Source organism: Scardinius erythrophthalmus, assembly GCF_964197995.2.
Source record: "Scardinius erythrophthalmus genome assembly, chromosome: 11".
Lineage (NCBI taxonomy): Eukaryota > Metazoa > Chordata > Actinopteri > Cypriniformes > Leuciscidae > Scardinius > Scardinius erythrophthalmus.
Window position 1 is genome coordinate 24505070 of NC_138231.1, and position 24110 is coordinate 24529179.

General features: G+C 35.4%; 1 protein-coding gene across 2 annotated transcripts; it reads right to left on the bottom strand.

The window, feature by feature from the left end:
- Positions 1–2: 2 nt before the first annotated feature.
- On the bottom strand, positions 3–24031 carry ttc13 (tetratricopeptide repeat domain 13). 2 transcript variants are annotated; one of them, XR_014031078.1, is made up of 24 exons: positions 23833–24031; positions 22794–22888; positions 21616–21691; positions 21442–21512; positions 20915–20980; positions 19510–19602; positions 19294–19410; positions 18495–18605; positions 18222–18304; positions 17997–18138; positions 15274–15448; positions 13070–13226; positions 12790–12920; positions 11774–11906; positions 11548–11640; positions 10960–11043; positions 9932–10016; positions 9277–9386; positions 7974–8109; positions 3240–3319; positions 2499–2557; positions 1290–1368; positions 1123–1202; positions 3–1042 (listed from the first exon to the last, which is right to left on the bottom strand). XR_014031078.1 is itself a non-coding variant. In XM_081378734.1 (23 exons), the coding sequence occupies exons 1-23, from the start codon at positions 23999–24001 to the stop codon at positions 928–930; spliced, it is 2481 nt and encodes an 826-aa protein (XP_081234860.1). In that variant the 5' UTR covers positions 24002–24030; the 3' UTR covers positions 3–927. The 2 variants fall into 2 exon arrangements, 1 of the variants encoding a protein (XP_081234860.1); XM_081378734.1 differs by lacking the exon at positions 2499–2557 and having other exon boundaries at positions 23833–24030.
- Positions 24032–24110: the final 79 nt, after the last annotated feature.

A 24110-nucleotide genomic window follows, 5' to 3' on the forward strand; every position in this document is an offset into this window, starting at 1 on the left:
TTCATTCAACTGATTTTTATTGACGGTGGCCGTTCCATCAAATGAAGTCATAGATTTTCCATTGTCAAGTTTTTTGTGTGTGTGCGTTTCCCCTCATGGAAAAAAGCCCCTGTTCTTACATTTTCACAGGAAAATAAAGGAAATAAGTATTTTCCATAAAGCACCAACCATGGCATGAATAAGAAAACCAAAAAGCTACTTAAAATGAGATGCTCAGAAGATGCTAAAATAAAATTAAAGATTTATAAGATTAAGGAAAATAAGACTTTTTTTTTTTTTGCCTTTAGTCAACTGCAGATTGAGGTGCAACTGTTTCCAGTGTTTAAGATCACATGTACATCTCCAGAATCTCATCGCACATTGTTCAGTTGAACCATTAAGTAAAGTCAACACAAATATTTATAAAGAAGCCAGTGTGGACAGTAAACATGGCAAAATCTCTTTAAAACAACAAAAACATTTGCAAACCTCTTTCCCCCACTGTTTTCAAGTATTCAGAAAGGAACTCAGAGCTGAAGAATATTGCTTGATAAACTGTTCAAAGGACATCTCTGCAACAAGTCACCAATTTGATGGGTCTCAAATGAAAAATCAATTAAAAACAACTGATGAATAATAATTTAATAAAGATTTTTAAACAATATTCTGCTACATTTCCTGCTGTTCTTTCCCAACTCAGCTTATGCTTGCAATCGCTGAACTTTAATGACATAATAAACCGCAACACAAATGTATATTTCATTTAAAATTTGAACAAAGAGTCAACTCTCTTCTCCATGTTTGTGGAAATATAAAAGCTAAAACCAAAGAGAATTTCCACTTAAATTTGATATGTAAAATCACGTAAAAGTGAGAACTGTGAGCAAAGATGCCCTGAGTAGAGACGCCCCTTGTTTGTGTTTTGTATAACTGGATGGTATTTCAAGTTTAGGATTTCTTGGGACAGTGTGAAGACGAGTCTGTGTTTAAAACTTCAATCATGGTCCTCGTTAACTGAAACGTCTCTGAAACCGACGGAAGGTTCTGGTACCAACTCGGCAAACTAGTAACAGAGAAAGAAAGACAAATGTGTTACCAGTATGAATATGAGCATTTAATAGAAGTTGTAGCTTCCTGTCTTACCTCTTTAAATTCATCCAACTCTTGACGGTCTTACTGAAGCGATCAGGATTGGCTGTCGTCATGGCCTCGAAGTCAAACAGCTGGGTGATAAACCAGAAAAAGTTATGCTTTACAACAGATACTTATATAGTAAGTGGAAGTGCAGTAACATTACTGTATGTCTTTACCTTTCCAGACGGGATTCGGCCCAGCACCTCTTTCCCACTGGCCATCAGAGATCCCATGACGACAGAATACGCCACAACACTGGAAGAACAACAGCGATTTTAAACACAAGGTATAACAAACACAAATTAAATATAGTTCTAAATATATTCTGCCGTCACTGAAATCTTGTTCAAGTCAGCATGAAATGGAAATGTACAATATATCTATTTTCTAGAAGCATCTTAAATTATCTTAATGTGAATTATTCATCCATTTTTTATTTGACCTTGAATGACCAAAATATAATTTCTGATGAAACGACAGACTTGTCTATGGTGACGTATGCCAAACTTCTGCAATCATTTAGTCCACTTAAAGGGGCTATATGTAGATTTCAGAAACCCTTGTTATTAGCGACACCGGTGGCCGTTATATGAACTGCAGCCTGTAACTTATTGCACGTGCTCGCACTCATGCATTCATAACACACAAGAGACTGAACGTGATTCAAGGCCCCAATATACTCACAGCGAAGTTCTTTTTCATTCTTTGTAAAAAAGTAAAAAGAAGGTGTACGTCATCCACACTGCTGAGAGCGACGTTTAGATGAATGTAAAAAAGTGCTGCATGCTTTTCTCTCAATCACAGAATAAACAACAAAAATTACAGCGGTGAGAAAACGTCAGTTAAGAAAGCATCTGATTATAGCGATGTGGATATGTTTGCACCAGCTCTGCGATTCACCGGCATCATGTCAACAGATGAGGTATTTAAAATTACACAGTTATGATAGTTTGATTATAAAATATATTTGAGACTATAGACTATATAGATCTGGCTCTGTGAGAGTATAGTTTGAATTAATTGACATTACAGTACAGAATGGCTCTTCCGGCATTATCCTGAACATTGTATAAGCATTAATTTCATGTGTCATTGAACATAAGAGAAGCTAAACATCACATCCTTTTGATTTTCCCGGCAAAAACGGGAAAGTCTTGTTTTTGTTACAAGCTGTTCACACATTGGCAATGACAAAAGAGATCAATACATGAAACTTCTTACATATAGCCCCTTTTAACCCAGCTCTGTTCTTACAATCAACTGCAAGCTCACATTTAGATCTGCTTCCACTGATTCAATTAACAAACAATGAACAGAAGTCCTCGCCCTTCTTTTCGGTAATTCGTTACAATACTGTATAAATGATGTGATGCAAATTCACTTACATCACTAGTTTAATGTGGCTTAATCTGTGTTTTGCATTTGATGGAGAAACTTGTCCAATCTTAGTAGGAGTAAAAACATACGCAATTAATGATCAATTTATTAAAGTAAATATAATAAAAATCTATCTACAAAGTAAAACCGACAAATTTACAGTAAACACTTTTCAAAATATATTTAAATACATTTTTTAAATGGTGTTTTTAAACATGTATTTGGCAATTGCTTTTCTTATCCCTTTTCAATCCAGTAAAAAAAGTATAATTGTCAATGTCAACAGCCGATGACATGGATTCAACGAACCACCATGCTAAATTAATAAAAGCAATTATCTTTTTTTTTTTAAATGCCATTTAAAACTTGTATTGATTATGTATTATTAATTAATTCAACCTAAATCCCAAGAACCAAACTATTTATTTCATGGTTTGATATCATTTTCGTGACTTGCTATTTACCTGTATTTATCTTCAAACTCCAAGGAACAACTTTTAAACTAATTTTAAATAATAAACTTTGATTCTGCTTTCACAAAACCCTGAAAGTATCTAAACTGCTTTAAACTTTCATGCCTTGTCATGGCAGAATCAAAGATTGTCATTATTTTTACCTAAACATTAATTAAATATGTTTTAAATTAATAAACTACCAACTGATTTCTACAGTTTTTTTAATTCCACTCATAGACTAAAATTCTCATGCATAAATATTCTCTAAACAGGGAAATTAAAGCGGTTTCTTACCTGGAGCCTCTGGACAGTGGCATGAGGTTACAGAAGTAATACACCAGAGAAATAATTAAATTACACACGGCATCTGCGTCCTTGAGAGAGAAAGAAAGAAATGCAATAAATACTACTATAATAACAGTAAACGTTACGATTGCTATGCTATATTCTGCTATATTCTATATTCTGACATATTCTGAATGTGTTCTCTTTTGAAGTATGTTCTATTAAGTACAAGAAATAAACGCTACACACCATCTGACTAGGAAGTCAAATCTCAAAATCACAGCCTTTGTTGTTGTACAATTTCTAAAAACTCGTAACCTAGAGTGCAAATGGAAACAAACTCTAATCAGTAGAAAGAAAGTACCTCCATCTATAAAAAGGCTCTAAAAGCTGCCAGGGCCGAGCATATCCACAAGCTCATAGAAAATATCAAAACAATCCAAGGTTTTTATTTAATACAGTGGCTAGATTAACAAATAAACAGACATCACCTGAACTGAATATTCCAACCGTTTAGTAGTAATGGCTAATTTCTCTACTGAGAAAATCAAAAGCATCAGAAATACCATTGTAAATGTACAATCTTTGACAGCGTCTTATTATTCAGCCTCAATTAATCGCCCCTCATGAACAATTGTAGTGCTTTACAACTATAGGACAGGAACAGATAAATAAACTTATCTTTGCATCTAAACCAGCAACATGTTTATTAGATCCACTAAATAACTGAAAGGAACCACAACTAAATCCAAATGAATTGGCAAATTACAGACCCATTTTAAATCTTCCATTTATGTCTAAAATGCTAGAAAATGTCATGCCTGCTCAATTGTGCTCCTTCCGGCAAAAAAAATATAATCTATGAAAAATGTCAATCTGGATTCAGACCCCATTAAAGCACAGAAACTGCACTCGTTAAAACTACACATGACTCCTAGCTTCTGACCAAGGCTGCATCTCAATACTAGTTTTATTTGATATTAGTGCGGCATTCGACACTATAGATCAGGGTTCCTCAAACTCAGTTCCGGGAGGGCCACTGTCCTGCGCAGTTTAGCTTCAACCCTGATCAAACACACCTAGCTGTGAGTTTCTAGTGATCCTGAAGACATTGATTAGCTTGCTCAGGTGTGTTTGATCAGTGTTAGAGCTAAACTGCAGGACAGCGACCCTCTAGGACCGAGTTTGAGGAACCCTGCTATAGATCATAAACTCTTAAATCGACTACAAAATTAAACTGGTATACAGGGACAGGCATTAAGGTGGTTTAGATCATACCTATCTTACCTTTACCATTTTGTTTATATTAAACAGGGAATTATCCAAGTTAACAGTAAATTATGAAGTGCCGCAAGGATCTGTGTAAGGCCCTCTGCTATTTTCAATATAAATGCTCTCACTTGGTAATAACATAAGAAGACATGGAATGATTTTCCACTGATTATAATTACTCAGTTATATATTTCATTATGACCAGATGAAATCTCAAAATGATCCAAGTTGACACAAGTATGTTAAAGATAAAATATTGGATGACCAGTAATTTTCTTCTATTAAATTTGGACAAGACTGAGGCATTAATGGACCAAAAACCTGTACACAGAATCTCTTAGAAAACAATTTGCATCTAGAAGGATGTACTGTAACTTCATCCTCTACAGTAAAATATCTGGGTTTTATATTTGACAGCAACTTGTCATTTCATGTTACAAAAACAGCCTTCTTCTACCTCAGAAACATTGCTAAGCTCCGGAACATGCTATCTGTTTCTGTTCATGCATTCATAAACTATAGACTAGATTATTGTAAACACAGTTAGTCCAAAATGCAGCTGCTCGAGTTCTTACCAGGTCAAGAAAATATGATCATATAACACCAATTTTATCATCTCTACACTGGTTACCTATCAAGTTCACTATCGATTACAATTGGATAATACACAGTCACCTCTAATAACAGATTACTCTAAATTGTAATGTAGAAATATGCACTTTTCTGTAAAGCTGCTTTGAAACGATATTTATTGTGAAAAAAAGAAAAAAAGCTATACAAATAAATGTGAATTGAAAAGTAAGAGAGAGAGAAAGGGAGAAAGTCTTGTCTTATAGTAAGTGGGAAAGAATGCATTGCATCACTTTGCTGAATTGCTTAATTCAGTTGCTCAGTTATCAGTTTAATTTGCATTTTAATGCACTTTTGTATAAAAAAAAAAACTCTTAACTTTTGGCAGTCTGTTAATAATGAATCAAGATGATCTTTGCATGTATATGCTCTTATGTTCCTTATAAAAAAAAACAGAAAAATGAATGTGTGATGTGATCTAGGGCAGGGGTTTTCAAAGTGGGGGCCGCCAGGGGGCGCCAGGGGGGCCGCAGCAAGTTGGGGAAAAAAGCGGAAAAAAGTAAAAAAATATATATATTTATAAAAAATATTAAATATTTGCTAATATGAGTATTGTTATGAAATAACATTATAATAATTTGTTGCATAGCCTATCTTAACATTATACTTTTAATGTTAATATTTTAGAGATGAACTGATTGATCGGCTAGTGACAAGAATTGGCCGATTTTCACGTGATTTTCAGTCTGACATATGCCGATTCAAATGCACTCGGGCGCCGCATGAATAACATGATCGCGCAACATCAGCATCACACATGCACACAGAACGCACATGTAGGAAACCTTGTGAATTACGGTCGTTTCAGACCGCGAGCGGCGCGCGAGCAGCGCGATTTTTTTCCGGCGTGCATGTTCAGTGAGTGCATTCACACCGCGAGCAGGAGCAGCGCGTGAGCGTCAAGCAGGAGCGTCGCGTGAGCAGCAGTGAAGCGGAGGGTTTCGGCGCCGAGTCTATTTTTGCTGCGCTGCTCACGCTCAATTAAAGTGAAGGCACACTTTTGATGGACAAAATAAATATGATTTCACACAAAAAGTACCTAAAATGCACATATTGCATGTATAGTGTGTTTGAACAAGAACTGGAGTAGGATTTTTGCCTTCATTTTCTTTTCTGACATAGCCTTACTAAAGAAAATGAAGACAAAAATATTTATAGAAAATGTATTAATTTAAACTTGTTTTTATTAATCAGTTTGGGTAAAAGTGGTGTTTTATTATATATAGGCTATATTGGGGCTGGAGGAATTAACGCGTTAATCTTTGCGATTAATTTGAAATGTTTAACGCGTTAAAAAAATAACGCATTTAACACAGCACTTTTTTTTGCCTCGTTTTAATGATTTCCTGTTGCGGCTGCTATTAAAAAGCCGAAAATATGTGGATCGGGTTTCATTCTCGAGCAGCTTTAATGAGCGGGTCTTTTCCGCTCCGTGTGCGCCGCCGCACTCTCCGTTCCGTGTGTGTGTGTGTGTGTGTGTGTGTGTCGGCCATAGGTGTCGGCGCGCTGCGCGTTCTGCTCTGTCGTTCACGGCCCAAACGCTCCAATCATGTACCGATCACGCACTGGAAAAGCAAGTCCAAAATAAGGTGAAATTTCTCTCTAGACTTCTGTTTGCTGCGCTGTTATTCATGCTGGGCAACAATGTTAAAGGGATAGCTCACCCAAAAATTAAAATTCTGTCATTTACTCTCCCTCAAGTTGTTCCAAACCTGTATGATTTCCTTTCTTCTGCTAAACACAAAAGAAGATATTTTAAAGAAGGTTTGTAACTAAACAGTTGCTGGTCCCCATTGACCATAGTATTTTTTTTTTTCCTATATGGAAGTCAATGGGGTCCATCAGTCGTTTGGTTACCGACTTTCTTCAAAATATCTTCTTTTGTGTTCAGCAGAAGAAAGAAAGTCATAAAGGTTTGGAACAACTTGAGGAAGAGTAAATGAGGACAGAATTTTTAATTTTTGGGTGAACTATTCCTTTAAAATGACCTGCTCTGATCACATGCTATGTGTAATAATAGCTTTTTTAGGACTATAGTTTATTTTTATAATTAGTAAAAAAAAAAAAAAATTGAAAAAAAAAAAATTGAAAAAAAAAAATCTTAAATTGATTATGTTGATTGATTATTGAAAAAGAATAATACATTGATATATTGATGTTTAATATTATTTTAATATAGGGCTATTTTCTGTTCCTTTTTTCTGGTGATTCTAAGTTTTAATTATTGATGATTACAAGCTTGGAGGAAATGCAATTAATTGCAATTAATTACAGCAAATTGTGCAAGTAATTAGTTAATTTTTTCTAATCGATTCCCAGCCCTAATATATATATATATATCTGATGTTCACCTAGATGTTTTATTTATTTATTTCTACACGTGCCGTAGTATTGTCGATGGGTTCAATAACACATCCTGCAAAAGGGGGGCCTTGGCCAGAACCTAGTGGTATTTGGGGGGCCTTGGCATGGAAAAGTTTGGGAACCCCTGATCTAGGGATCCAGACAGAGAGAAATGGGTGTGATAATGTATGTGGGTCTATTAGTGTGTGTGTGTGTGTGTGTGTGTGTGTGTGTGTGTGTGTGTGTCGGGCGAGAGACACAAGGCATGCAGGTCACAGGACTCCCATGATTCTCTGTGTAGCAGGTCAGACAGGTGTAATTCCTCTGAGGGAGACTGCGCTTACGTGACACTGAATTCATTTGCTTTAAGAGTCGTGACTAATGAACACACGCCAGCAGTCACACGACAGGTTTAGCAGGAGACAGAGGACCTTGTGAAATCGATGTTCAGCGGTGAGAAGAACAGAGACTGGCAGACACACAAACAGACGTTCTTACCCCTAGTTCAGTGGAGAGCATCAGGGTTTTTCCTTTGGCAGTGAGATCTTTATAAAGCGCTTCAATTTCTGACTGATATTGCTGTGTCCTCTCATCTGTGGTCTGAGTCTCTACTGAAAATAGCATGTTTCCCACTCTAACACACACAAACAAAATCATAAGCATAGACACAACAAGGCCTGAAACAAGCATGTAAAAACACTTCTTCCAGCCTTTACAAATTGTTGCGTTATGATCCATGTGAGAACTAGAATGATAAAATGTACTATTTTATTACTGAAGTTGATTTTCTATATAGTTATATATAGTTTTAATCTGCATAAACTAAAGTTCCCAGCTAAAAGAAAAACCTAAATCAGCCTAAGCTGTTTGGCTGGTCTTCCAGCCTGGCCATAGCTGGTTTAGCTGGCTGGATTTAGAGGGGTTTTGTACACTTCTTTAGATGTCTGAGAGACCATCTTAAATCATCTACATCCATCTTAGTCCAGCAAAGACCAGCCAACCAGCTCTGGTTAGTTTTAGCTGTTTCTTCAGCAGGGTTTGAAGATAAACTTTAATGTTGGCTTGATAAACCCTTGTCTAAAAGTTTAACATGATTTTAAAAAGCGTTCAGAATGTTTTTAACATATTGCTAGCCTGTTTCTAGCACATTGCTAGCATGATTTAACATTTCTAAACCGTTTTAACATGTTTGTTGTTAGTATGTTTTACATGTTGCTAGCATGTGTTAGCACATTGCTAGCATGATTTAACATTTCTAACCCATTTTAACATGTTGTTAGTATGTTTTACATGTTGCTAGCATGTGTTAGCATGATTTAACATTTCTAACCCGTTTTAACATGTTGTTAGTGTGTTTTACATGTTGCTAGCATGTGTTAGCACATTGCTAGCATGATTTAACATTCCTAACCCGTATTAACACATTGTTAGCATGTTTTACCACATTGCTAATATGATTTAGCATGTTGCTTGCATGTTTATAACAATTTAGAATGTTTTCCTAGGCTTTCATAGACTTGTGATAAGATAAGCTTAAATACTATATTTAAGATATGTGAAAGTTTTTACCCCCTCAAAGGAATTTAGTTCTGTTCGTAAGTAGGATCAGTAAGAAAAGATACAGCACACAAAATCAGAACAGCCTGAAGGTCTGTGTTGAGATTGGGGATGGGGATCATAACTAGTCTAGGCCATGTTCATTTTAGACATTTGGTAATTTTTGGTCTCAATTTGCTGCTTTAGCCAAAATACACTGAAGCACATGAACTTTGAAGGCATAATATTTTAGAATAGTTCTCACCGATCTCCGGTGATGGTGATGGTGAAACCGTCGTACTCTTTCCCAGGATCCTTCATACTGGGCACTTTCGAATTGACTGTGAAGCCGTCTCTGGTTTTACTGTTGAACTGCTTCAGATATGCAAACACACACAGAAACATATCAGAGGAACTATCTTCTTGCGGTTCATGAAAGCTTGCATAGATCTATAAATAAATGTGGCTATTCTAAAACACAAACTCTAAGTGTGAAATACCAGTCGTAATTATGAACAGGCAATCATTCCCCATGTGTTTATCAACTGTTCATATCATTACTCACACATTTGGCCTAATCCTAGAACAAACATACTCATCGTCATGTGTTAAGGCTGTTACACGTCTTATTATGAACATTTTATATTATCATATGAAAAATATGAATGGTGAAAGGAAAGTAAAATCAACTAAAAATGTTCCTTTATAATGGCAATATAAGAAAAAGGTTTTTATATACCCCTGAAAAAATAAACATATCTCAGACATTAATTACTGGTAATCTATTAGGGTGAGAAAGATGCTTGTCTTGAGACCTTGTCAAACCAGCAAGTTTGTATTCATTTAGCACACAAATTATCCATTTAATGATTAAGATGATTATTAGGTACAGATAAGCAGCATATTTATAATGTTACTACCTTCATGATGGGCAGCAGGTCCTCAACTTTATTTACATTTTCCAGAGCCTGCTTTACTTCCTGAAGCCCCCGCGGGTTAAATGCCCTGATGGAGAGAGGACACATTTATCAACTTTAATATGGTGCATGAATAAAGGGACAAAGAATAAAAGATAAATGAATAATTTCACAAGGTTAATAAATTATTTACCTGTTTGACTGGTGTGTGAGTGAATGAATGAATGAATGAATGAATGAATGAATGAATGAATGAATGAATGAATGAATGAATGAATGAATGAATGAATGAATGAATGAATGAATGAATGAATGAATGAATGAATGTGTTTAAACGAACAAGGAGTGCAAGTAAATGAAGGATGTGAATGAAAGAAAGAATAAACTAAGCGTATAACTGAATAAGTGAAGTGTGTGACGAAATGAGCAGAGTATAATGACTGAGTGATTTACACTAGCAATGTTTGGAAACAGTACATTTTTTTTTTATGTTTTTGACAGAAGTGCATTATGTTCATCCGGGCAGTGTTTATTTAATCAAAAATAATTACATTCATTACTATTTAAAACAACTGTTTTCTATTTGAATACATGTTAAAATGTAATTTATTCCTGTGATCAAAGCAGAATTTTCAGCATTATTACTCAAGTCTTCAGTGTCACATGTTCATTCAGAAATCATTCTGATATGATTTGATGGTCAAAAAAAACTTTCTAATTATTATCATTGTTGAAAACACATTAACTGCTTAATTTTGTGGAAATCATGATACATTAGATCATATATTTGAAATAAATCTTTTGTAACATTATAAATGTCTTTACCGTCAATTTTTATCAATTTCATGTGTCCTTGCTGAATAAAATAATTTAGAAATTATAATAATAATAAACGGTAGTGTATGTAAATGAATGAAATGTTTGAATTAATGAATAAATGAATGGATGTTGTGTGTGAATGAATGAATGAATGAATTAATGAATGATTTTAAAAACTTTTGTCAAAAAACAAAAACCCAAACATAACTCACCCGTGATAAACCAGTATTCTGTCCTTTACGAAGATGAGAATACTATTAAAATACTCCAGATATCTGATATTTATGATCTGCCCTCTGTGAAACAACAGAAAAAAAGAATTAAAACGCTATAAAACAATCAAAGCAATCGTTTTAGGTCTATGGGAGCCCATTTCCAACACATAAGTAAAAAAAATCATTCTCTAGAAATCAGAATTATGATATACTTAATATAAATTATGACTTAAAATTCAAAATTATGACTTAACTTGATTTGACGAGTCGAAATTATGAAAGAAAGCCAGAATTATGACAAAAATGATCAAACCCATGATCTTTGAACATAATACAAATGCTTGTGCTCTTTAAAATTGGGTGAATTCTGATTGGCTGCCAATGTTTTTATCTTTCTGAAAGTGATTCCAAAGATATTGTTCCTTTGTGTCGTTATCGTTATACTTGTGGCATGAAGAATAACAACAATTATTAAAACTCGATTGGCCTTGGAGTGAACGGCCCTTAAAAGCCAAACAAAGTTGTTAAGCAATTAGGACTGGCAGCTTTGCAGAGGAAGTGACATGTTGAGGGCAGGTACAACACCTGATGAGGTTAATGTGGTTGTTAAATCCTCTGCTAAGACTCCTGGCTGGCATCTGATCCAACCACAGAACAGGCTGGTCTGGATCTGCAATCCTGTTCACGCACACACACACACACACACACACACACACACACACACACACAAGATCAATCATCAAGCCTAACTCTTGGTAACACCCTCACCAGAGCCGCGAGAAGAGCTCAGGCACGTTGGCTGGAATCTGACCTTCTCCATTTCACTGCGATGTCAAACATGTCTCTCCACTGCAGCTGTCGGGTCTTTCCGTTGACTCGAACCTTCGAGTTACTCCAGGTGCGCTGCATGGCCTGCATCACCTCTATGGTGGCCAATCCCATCGCTACACCAAACACATTCAAAATACTATTCAGAATTACAATGACCTGTATCCATCTCTTCTATGACAGGCATGTTTTTCATTTTTTTTCAGTTCAACTCATTTTGATATTTTTTGGAGGCATAAAGTAAAAAAAAAAGAAAAAAAAGAAGAAGGTGATATAACCGTCTTGATATTATAATAGATAAATTAAATTAATTTAATGTACGAATGAAAAAATGTTAAGTAGTCCGGCATAATATTTTATTATTATTATTTCAAAAAAAAAAAAAAAATGCTTCACTGCTTATTTTATATTATTTAAAAACATTTCTCTGCCAAAATCATGTAAGTGTGATCAACAAAAATGTGTAGTCCAACCAGTACACACACAAAAAAAAAAACAAAGTCAATAATTGTTTGTAAATGAGATAATTTGACAATTTAATCTTATGACAAGCGCAGATTAGTTCAGGTTATAAAAAAAATAAAAAATAAAATGTGGTTTGGACTAAGATTTAATGAGATTTATAAATTAATAGTTCATGATATTTGAAAACCCTGAAAATTATATTAAAAAAAATATTTTTTTTCATATTTAAAAGAATGTGTAAAAGTAAACTAAAACTAACTAACAAAAAATAAATCCTGAAAATAAAAATAATGATTTGGCATTCAAAGTGCAACAAAATATATATATATATATATATATATATATATATATATATATATATATATATATATATATATATATATATATATATATATATATATATATATATATATATATATATATATTATTATTTTTTTATGGTATTTGATGATATTTCTTATTATTTAGTCATTTAAACTTTTCTTGAAAATGTCTTTATAAGTTTATTATTTAGTGATGTTGAAGAGCGCTGACCTCTGTGTATTCTGAGGTTTGGCAGGAACCCTAATGTGTCGTACTGCATCAGTGCGCCGAGGTGATCGGCTGTACAGATGAGCTTCTGAACTTCAGCAGAGTAACTGTCGAAGTTCTGAGGTAGAACATCTCTACAAGACAAAAAGAGACAACAAGAGAATAAGAGAAAGTTACAATGTGCAAAAAATATACTGATATCCAGTTAATCATGCATATAAATTAGATTCAAATGTGCCTGATTCCCAAAAACACAAAAGACGGATTTTGTTTCTAAACTCACTTAATATGAGGCTGAAGTCCAGGCTGTTCTTCATAGTCCTCGATGAGGAAGGGAAGATTTTTGGCCCAGTGGTTCTTAAAGTTTCCAGGCAAATCCTGATCAACATTATACTCCGCAACAGGTACATCCAGATGAGAGTGTAAATAACGGGAGTATTCTATCACATGACAGAGAAACGAGGCATATTTTAACTCCAAAATTATATTGAATCTGGACAAAATTTTTACCAAATTTAAATTCTGTCATCAATTACTCACCTTCATGTCATTCCAAACCCGTAAGACTTTTGTTCCTCTTTAGAACACAAATGAATTGATGAAAGATTTCTGTCCCACCATTGACAACTACGCAAATTTTGCCTTTAAAGCTTCGAAAAGTTCCATATGAATTAATTGAGCGGATTAGTTCTGAAGAGACACAACCGCTTCATATGATGAACAGATTGAATTTAGGCTTTTATTCACATATTAACATTTATTGACACTGACATCAGTTTTGGTAAACGGAAGCTCAAGCATGTTCGCTTGACGTGAGAACCAGTGAGGTTCATTCACGTGTTACGCCGCATTTTTGAGCTTCAGCAAGAACTTAATTTCTTCCAAAATACAGGACATTAAGTGACTGGAGAACTGGGAGAAGAATAGAGTAAACTATAAAGTTACTTATACAATGTGTATCTGATTTGAATAAAACACGATTTACAATTTCAAATAAATTGAAAATATATTAATTGCCGTTTCCATAGACATCAGTGTGTATTTAACAAACTTTAAATGTATTTATTTTTTGCTAGTACTTATGTGTATTTAAAGCTGCAGTCCATAACTTTTGCCGCTCTTAATAAACAGAGCTGTATGCGTCCTGCAAGCTACTTCTCTCTGTTTATGTCTATGAGTAGTGATTCAGAATAAGACAAAAACACGGTTTGGAAAATTAATTCATGATTTACTCTCTTATATAAATTTTGCACAACACAAAAAAATAATAATTACGGACTGCAGCTTTAAATGTCTGAAACCTAAAATAAACATGTGGTTGAAAACACTGAATAGTTGTGATATGTGACAAGCGCTGAGCGCCCGTCTCTGGTTCAGCGCTAGCCAAAACATGAAAGCACATTTGAATTTAGCAGTTGATCACGTGATGTGATTGTATGCAAAGGGTTGAAAATATCTTAATTTGTGTTCTGAAGATGAACAAAAGTCTTACGGGTTTGGAACGACATGAGAGTGATGACAAGTTTTTCATTTTTGGGTGAACTATCCCTTTAAATCTTTACTCCCCTACTACAGGACTCAACAATAAAGATTGACAGGAGTCAGTGTGATTTACACTATCACACTAAACTGCATTTGAATGTGTTGAAATTAATGTGTTAGTTTGTCTGTATGAGACTAGCAGTAAGCTAGATCAACATTAGAATAACATAAAGATCATATTCTGACATTTTATCATTGTTGAACTATAAAACATTGATTAGTTTTATGTAATTGTGCTCACCTGTTTAATAAAGTACATGTAGGAGCGGTCGAAGTCTCAGACGTGGAGCTCTCGTTTATATACTGTCTATGGGAGCTCTCAGCATCTCGAAAACACTGCGCTGATATTGATTCTCGTTTTAGTTCTCCTTTTTTATCCAAAGTCTGCTTGTCATGGTCCATAATGTTTGAACGAAACAACAACAGTGTGCAAATAGACATTGCGAACTACACATTTGTCCACGTCTGTCGCTTTGGTTACTATCAGACGGCTCTGGTTCATAGCTCTGGTTGCCATGGCAGCACGAGCGGAAACCAGGGATAACGCGGATATGACGCCATTGACGGCGACAAAACGGAAATAAAGAAACGGGACGTTTCTCGAATTAACTTACAAATTTCTCCTGGTTTGAAAGTTGTTGGAAACAGTCGGGATAATGTAAGTACACAACTAAAAAAAATATGTAACATAGATATAGTGATTTTTGCTATTTTTAAAGCAAAAAAGTTACATACTGTGCCTTTAACGTTCAAGGATGATAAGGAGATGAAAAGACTGTATGAAAAATTGTGGCTGCAAATTCTGCAGATTTATGTCACCAAGGTAACATTATCTTGCTGGCTAACACAGACACTGAAGCTCCTGAGAACTAACTGATCTGTTAAGCACTGTGTAGTGTTTGTTAATGATATAATGAAAGTTATTAAAGAGCTCTAATTTCTCACCTCTGAGATATTTGACTTTGAGATACTCAGAACTGGCTTTCTGTCCCAAGAGAGGATCGTTGAGCATGACTTTAGTCTGAGCTTTAATGCCCTCGTAGAACTGACCCATGGCCACGTGACTGAGACCCTTCATGTACTGACACACCTCATTATAGGGCTCCAGTTGCAGACATCTCTGAAAGACAACACGATAAAGACACTTCTGAAACTAACAAACAACCACAAGACTCGTGACGACACACATCCACCCGTGAACGGTCAACATCTCACCAGAATAATTGAAATAACATGTTTGTTTTGTGATTCAAAACAAGAAATTAATAAAACAATACAAGAAATACAAGAATGAGAAATACTGTGTTGAAATAAACAAGTGACATAATGACAATTTTAAAATCAATGTTATTGATGTTGCAATGAGGGACTTTGGAATTGCACAACTCTACACGGGTCATCCTGACTAAAGATAGTCTAGCTGATCTTCAATAAATAGACGCAAGTGACGCAAGTGAATGTCCATTTAAATAAACAACGAGAGTCTGTAAAACAACTGACAGCTCACCCAAAAATCCTGTCATCATTTACTAACCCGTTCATCTTCAGAACAAAAATGAAGATATTTTTAACTTTCTGCGAGAACAAAACGAACTGGTTCTTATGCGTCAAACAAACAACGTTTGAGCTTCAATTTAACATTTGATGAGCTCTATGTATGCGTGTTGATCAATGTTTGTGTGTGAATAAAAGCCTAAATTAAATCTGCTTATAAAATGGTCATGTCTCTTGGATTACAATTCCTTGATTCATATGGCTTGTAAGATTATATGAAATTATATTCTTCTGTATATTAATTCTACTGTAATATAACATTTCCAACTAAAAGTAAATATTTACTGGGAAATAATGTACAGCAGGACTTTCATCCATCATGGGATATGTGGCCATGGTTACATCAGCAGTGAAGAAAAGTGGGTTTCAGAGGCATACAAATTCTACCAAATTAAATAGTCTACTTCAAATCAATTTATAGTTCATGTTGTTTTTAAAGACTAATATTGACAATGTAAAGGTAATTACACCATGGTCTGTCTGAATACTCGACTCTGATTGGCTGGAAGGTGTGCAATAAAACGGTTTAATGCACAGATAGTTCCAGTCAGTTTAATCACCGTTCTGTATTAATGCACTGCTTTCATTGAAGCGTGCACACAGAGATAGATCACGCTTCGCACACACAGAATATTCATGATGAGCACAGAAACTTATCAATGCTGCTATTAATAAAATCTCAGCACCGAGTGGGTAAAATCGCTGTTTTTGAAGTAATTAAACTCACAGCTTAAATGTTAGTAGAGAGAGAGAGAGAGAGAGAGAGAGAGAGAGAGAGAGAGAGAGAGAGAGAGAGAGAGAGAGAGAGAGAGAGGAGAGAGACGCTAAACATCAATTTAACCCTTCCGTCAAAATTCTTTCAAATATTGTGCTGCAAACATCAATAACAGCTTTTATATGTCAATGCTGGCAAATGACCATTGTATAACCGGGATAATCCACGGCTAGCTGTGCATTAAACTATTTAAATTCATCGCGTCGGGAAGTTCTTTAAGTCCCCCTGACGTCACAAACTACCTTGTAACCAATCAGGTCAACCTGTGATCGTCAACGAGTGGATCTCTGAGCTGGTGTGAGTGAGTGGAGGCGGGGCTAATTTGCATATTCATAGAACCGCGTATGCTAAATGAGGCAAGGGTGTAGAGTTACATTCAAGCTATTTTAAGGCATAAAGAATTACATTTTTTAAGGCATAAATAGGTACATTTTTTTCAATTAAAAAACTTTTAAATATGTCATTTTGGTGATCTAGATTAAAGACACATCTCTTTGACCTAGCATTCACATAATACATTATTGACTTCTATAATTCAGTGTTAGGCTGCATAGATTAGGTCAGCCGGAACCGGGAACACTTCACATAAATCCTGATGTACTCGTTACATCATAAGAAGAATGGCATCTACGCTAATTTTAGTGTCTTTGTTTATCCCGAGGTTTTCCCGCTGCCTGCCGGATCCAGGCCGTATCCAGATCTGACGAAGGACCTTCGCCTGGACCGATGACAACGCAGTGCTAAAGTGCCAACTAGTCTCTCCCTATGGAGGATCCCTTTACCACTCTACAGATAAAGCGTTGCCGGAAAATTCGTTTCGCGTTCCTACCCCGAAGTGATAAAATAAAATAAAAGTCTGTATCAAATTTATAATGAAAGACAAGTACTTTGTTTAGGCTTGGTCTGTAGGGAATTACAAACCTGCGTACATATATTCAAACGCACATAACTATAGAACCAATTCTAAATGCGCATGAACCAATTCTAAAAGTCTGTGTAGAGAGAATGGTGTCGTCTTAGCGGCCCCTAATTTAATAACAAATGATCGTTGTGACGGAAGCGAATCAATCAAAACTAACTTTAGCTGGAAAATAACTTTATTAAAGAACCGCTATAAAGCCAAAACAAGCTCTGTTACCCTAAATAATACGTTTGTCTCTGTAAAAGCTGCTTTGAAACAATCTACATTGTTAAAAGCGCTATATAAATGAGGATGACTTGACTTGACCAAAGATGAGTTTTAAGGAATAAAATGATTGACTAAAGGGGGTTTAATGCACAGCTAGCCGTGGGTTATCCCTTACATACAGCACATTTGGGACACACAAGACTGATTTACCTTAAAGTTGCCGATGGCCTCTTGCAGGCTGCCGTGGTGGTACAGCATCATTCCTCTGAGCTGGAGCGACTGGATGTGGTTCTGATCCAGTAACAGAGCTTTCTGAAAGCTCTCCATAGCATTCTCAAAATCACCCAATTCCCTAAACAAACACACGTAATTGGCTCCAGCTGAACATTTGCAAAGTCTGACTGTTAAAATCATCATGTGTCAGTAGAACCACACCTGTAAGCCTGGCCCAAGCTTTTGTACGCATCTATGAAGTCCGGCTTCAATTTGAGAGCTTCTTTAAACACCTCTATAGCCTCCTGCATGCAGAAAACAACATTTTAGTAGTAGCATAGACTGTAAATGTCGTCAATTACTGTAAATATAGTCAACTGCACAGTATAAAATGGCAAATCTCTTTAAACTTTAGTCTAGATCTCACATCGAAGTTTTATGACTCAGGACATTGTGTAGTGCAATTTCTTTTTTTGTGATATAAGGGTTTTTTACTTTAAGGAGGCCCCTGTGGAAGAAGGTCAGCCCTTTATAGAGCATAGCGATAGGCTGGTTCTTCTTCAGCTCTAGAGACTGCTGGAAATCATCCATGGCTGCCATATAATCCTGAAAAACAATGAGAGAAAGGAAGACACCTGTAAATCTTATTCATCAATGAGCTATTAAAATTATACTACCATTAGGGGGTCTCATTAAGGAATTATTTTTATTTAGCAACAACTACTTTTATTCAGCAAGGATGCATTAACCTGATCAAAAGTGACATTAAAGACTCTTAAAATGTTACAAAATCAATTGTATTTCAAATAAATGCTGTTCTTTTGAACTTTCTATTCTTTAAAGAATCTTGAAAAATGTTACGTGCAAAAAAAGGTCCATTGTCTATTGTCAGTAGCGTGGCGTATTCATTTTAAGTTAAGAAGTCATTCTAGCAGGTTGAGAGAAAGTTCTAAAAGTTTCATGTTTTCATAGTACAGTGAACTTTTATCTCAAAAGATACATTTGATTCCTTATTATAATAACAACCCTATAGAAAAAAAAAGAAAGAAAAAAGTATCTCTTTTTATATCGCACTGTATTCATGCATCAATCATAATTACTGTGCACTTGCATGATAAAAAAAAATCTTCAAGTGCTGAAGCTGACAAACAAGTTATGTTCCTGGACTCCGTACCCACGCCACATAGATACAGCGCTATCCATGGGATGGACACTATATGAAGTGATCTATATGTTACAATAACCCTTAGATCCATTAAAGCCAAAACCAAAGAGCATCATGACAGATGTGTACCTCTGATATGAAGAGCAGTGTTCCTCTGTGCCTGTAGAGTCGGGCTGAAGGCTGCAGCTGAATGGCTTTAGTCAGGTCTGACAGAGCTTCACTGATGCGGCCCAGAGGAGACAGGATCTGAAATCACATGCTTCATCATTAACACTAAAATCATGGTCGCTTTCTTTCTGAATAAAACGTTTTTATTATGAAGAATGTCAATCCCTGGTTCCTTACCTCGGCCCTCTGCTCGTACACTTCTGGTCTGTTGGGCTCCAGTGCGATCACTCTGCTCAACTCATACAGAGCCAAGTCTGCGTTCTTTATGTCCTTTAGAGAGAGTGAGAGATACCTTAAAATTATAGTTCACTTAGTTAATTTACTCACCTTTGGCTTTGTTCTATTGCCATATGCCCGTCTTTCTTTTTCGGACCACAAAAGGAGAAATGAAAAAGAAAACTCCTGCTCGTCCATATAATGGCAGCGCACATCGAGTAATGGATTTTCATGAAATAATACATTAATTTCAGTTTGTTTTTCACCAAACCCTATCGTATACGCCCAGAACACTCAGAATTTAAACGTGCCACATGGCATCTTTTTTTAGAAGCTTGATGCTGGATCGTTATTCACTGTCATGATGTGAATGAATACAAGGGGAGATATTATTATTATTCATTTTTTTTTTCGTTTGTGGTACGAAAAAGAAAGAAGGGCATACAGCAATAGAACAACACCAGGGTGAGTAAAGTAGTCTGAACTATTCTTTTAATTTATATGTACAGCCATCAATAGGAGCACGGATATATTTAGTAGTTTCTGATGAGACAACATGCATACACAACTGGGCAAAAGGTTTGGGATCATTTTTTTTTTTATGTTTTTGAAAGAAGTCTCTTATGTTCACCAAGGCTGCATTTATTTGATCAAAAACACAGTTTAAAAAACAACAACAACAAAAAACAGTAAGATAATGAAATATTATTACAATAAAATAGCACTTTTTATTTGAATACATTAATTACTCCAGAAGTGTCACATGATTATTTAGAAACCATTCTAATATGATGATTTGCTGCTAAATTATTGTAAATAATTATTGGTGCATAAATTAGTAATAATGGTTATTATCAATGTTGAAAACAGTTTTCGCTGCTTAATGTTTTTGTGTTTTTGATTCTTTGACATATTTTGACATACAAATACAATGTTTAATGAACAGCATTTATCTCAAATAGAAATCTTTCATAATTTTGTTGTTGTTGTTAAGTCTTACCCCAAACATTTGAATGATAGTGCATTATGGTTTCCAAAAAAATACAATAAGTATTAGTAGCACAATTGTTTTGAACATTGAAAATAAGAAATGTTTATTGTGCAACAAATGATTTCTGAAGGATCATGTGACACTGAAGACTGGAGTAATGATGCTGAAAATACAGCTTTGATCACAAGAATAAATTACATTTTAAAGTATATTACAATACAAACCAGATATTCTAAATAGCAATAATATTTCACAATATTACTGATTTTACTGTATTTTTGATCAAATACATGCAGCCTTAAGAGCATAAGAGACTTCTTTCAGAAACATTAAGAGATCAAACTTTTGACCAATAGTTTAAAACAACTGACTTGCCTGCAGACTCTTTTTGCCGTATGCTATTCCCCTTCCATAGATGGCACTGACCAGTTCAGGATCTCCCTGAGGTTACAGAGGACAGTCCTTTTGTAAAAAATACTTACAATATGTCCATTATCACTGCACACAATATTCGCCGTTAACTACTACCACTCAACCTTAGTTAGAGGCCTGGTTTCACAGACAGGGCTTAGATTAAGCCAGGATTAGGCCTTTTTTCAATTAGGACATTTAAGCAGCTTTTATGACAGGCTTTAGAAAACAAAACAATGGTCTATATTTATGTCAGTTCAAGTTTCTTTCAGTTAAAACAGCTCAACATGCATTTTAATCTGGGACTAGACTTAAGCCTCGTCTGTGAAACCAGGGGAGAGTGTTTCTGTTGGTATACTCGCATTCAACTGTATGCATTACTGATACAGTGATATTTCAACATTAAATGTCCTTTACAACTTTCACTTCTAGAGTATGAATTCAGGATTTTCAACAAGAAAAACATATTTTTTTTTTTTTTTTTAACTGACCTGCAGCAGTAAGGAGAAGTGTTTGATAGCTTCATCATAGAGGCCATTTCCAATGAGAACGTAGCCTATAGCTGAAATAAAAACAAAAGAGCGTTAGAGGTTCACGTCAAGTAAAAAATATATATATATGCAAACGACACAGTGTCCGAATTCAAAACAATATTTGACACACACCAAGTTCTTCATTGGTATTTTGGTTTTCCACAGCGAAAGGAAACCGACGCTGTTCGACAAACAACTTTGCCTGATTCTGTGGTGACAGAAAGAGAGGAAGAAAGAAAAACACGTCAGGAAGTCTGTCAACCTCTTGCAATCAATCCAAACCCACCAGTGGTTAAAAACAATACAGAGATCCATAATCTATAGTTACAGACTCAGAGGATGTGTTTGAGCCGAAGAGGATGTGTTTTGGTTTTGGCCTGACACTCTTCATTCACGTGTCTACGTTTTTAAAGAGCAGATGTTGAAAGAATAGCTCACCTTAAAATGAGAGTTCTGTCATCATTTACTCACCCTCACATAGTTTCAAACATTTATGACTTTCTTTTTTCCATAAAGAGACAAAAGGAAACATTTTATTAATATACCAGTGGCTCTTTTTCACACATTTACATTGAATGGGGACTGGAACTTGCAAAAAAAAAGAACCATAAAAGCACCTTTTATAGTGTTTTTTTTGTTGTCATTTTAGAGCTTAATACATATTTTATATACATGTACAAATCTGTGTTTGTGCTGCTGCTAATCCAGAGAAAGCAGTTAGGCTATCTAGGTATGAAATGGTATTTTCAACCACACAATATCGCAATTTCTGTGTTACAAATATTCATATTATCATAGAAGAACTGGGATGAAAGTGTATAGTTCAGATATAAACACTGATGTCCACTGAAGCGATCACAGTGACTGTTTAAAAAACTGTGTTTGTCATTGAATCATTCACTCAAGAGATTTGTTAAAAAAAAAAACAGATTCATCCAGCAATGAAACAAAGTAATTATGGGTGATTCATTGAATCATTAATTCAAACCATTTTTTTTTTTAAATAATTCATTCAGAATCATAAACCATTTTAAACAGACTCCAGCATAACATTTATCAGTACCTCTAATAAAGTACAAGTTATTTTGTTTAGTTGTCTGTTCAGAATCATGGGAGAATCGTGATTTTTGAAACCAAAAAATCCTAAATTCCTATAAATCCTTAATTTATCCAGAACCGTGCAGCGGTTCTGCAGCTAAAGTTTGAAACCACACAAGTAAATAAATAAATAATTACAGAATTTTCGTTTTGGACCGAAGTTACTGAACTAATACTTTAACACGGTGCAATATGAAGCAAATACAACTCACAAGGATTTTCTCTGCATTGAGTGAAAAGATGGACTCGCAGGGCGGGTTGCTCCCCTCTTCACAGTCTGGATCCTCCAACTGCAGAATAGATGACTCTGAGGGACCAAAACATACATAAAAAAAAGAAAGGTTACTGGATGTGTCTCAAATGATGCACTATATACTATGCACTTATACTATGCACAATGTACTCACAACTTTTCAGTGTGAACATAGGCTACTACGTGCACTATTCATACTACAAATTAGCATAGAATAGTGCAGGAAGTAATTTATGCATTCTTAAACAATCCACCAACAAAAGTATTTTAGGGGTATTATGATTTCAGACACAAAAATAACATAGGCTAATGTCTTATTCTATAAGGATCAGGCCTACTGTTAGTCTAGACAAACTGAAATGAGTACATTAGGTTCTTTCATGATGGATTACTTAGGGTACCTTTGGATCTAAACAAAACCTGAAACAATCCCAAGTCAACAGTTTGACACAATAGCAGTTACTTCCTACAGTTATTGTTACTACTGAAAATAGTGGACTTGTGCTATTTGTGTCCCAATTTTAAACCATGGTACTAAATGATTAACATATTCAAAGACCACATGCATTTACATATTCCTACATGTCAGTTACATGTTAGAATACCATGATATTACCATAGTATAATTTCCAAATCACCACGGTAATGCCAGGCTGCATCTGCTGAAACTAAGCGATCATGAACTCATTGACACCCAATTAAAGTTTTCCTACAGTATGTTTATATAGCATTAAGAAGGATATGCATGAGGCACAAGAGTTTGAGATGCATTTTCTGAGTTTCTACAGGCATTTGTAGAGTTATTGCTGAGTTTCTGCATGTATGATGTGAGTTTCTACATCTATGCTGTGAGTTTCTACATGTATGATGTGAGTTTCTGCATGAATGATGTGAGTTTCTGCATGTATGATCCCGTTAGGCTCGTGTCACTGTAAGCGGAAGAGAGTGAATCACATTGAGATATGCATCAGAAAGATCAGGACGTGGCAGAAGCTCACCGCAGTCCGCCGCATACTCCTCCCACTCGGCTGGAGAGCTACAGCCGTGCTTGTGAAGGTCGCTGTTGAAGAAAGTCAAGGTGGAGAAATACTCGCTGGATAAAATAGCTCCGCATAAGTACAGCAGCGACAGAGCCGCCAGCACAACACCCCCGCCAGCAGGTGCCATGTTGCGAGTAATAATGTTATGAGCAGGTGAGAAACGGTGTAGTCTGGGTAATGTAGTTGCGTGGAACTAAATCCCCACTTCCGGCATTTGGTGACTGTGGTGAAAAAAC

Bases quoted from the DNA above. Each gene is read 5' to 3' on its own strand.
- ttc13 (XM_081378734.1), bottom strand. From the start codon at position 24,001: ATGGCACCTGCTGGCGGGGGTGTTGTGCTGGCGGCTCTGTCGCTGCTG. The intron at 19,411-19,509 runs GTAAGGAACCAG...ATGTGATTTCAG, and splicing joins TGTACGAGCAGAGGGCCGAG to ATCCTGTCTCCTCTGGGCCG. The intron at 1,369-3,239 runs GTAAGAAACCGC...TTGTTCTTCCAG, and splicing joins CCACTGTCCAGAGGCTCCAG to TGTTGTGGCGTATTCTGTCG.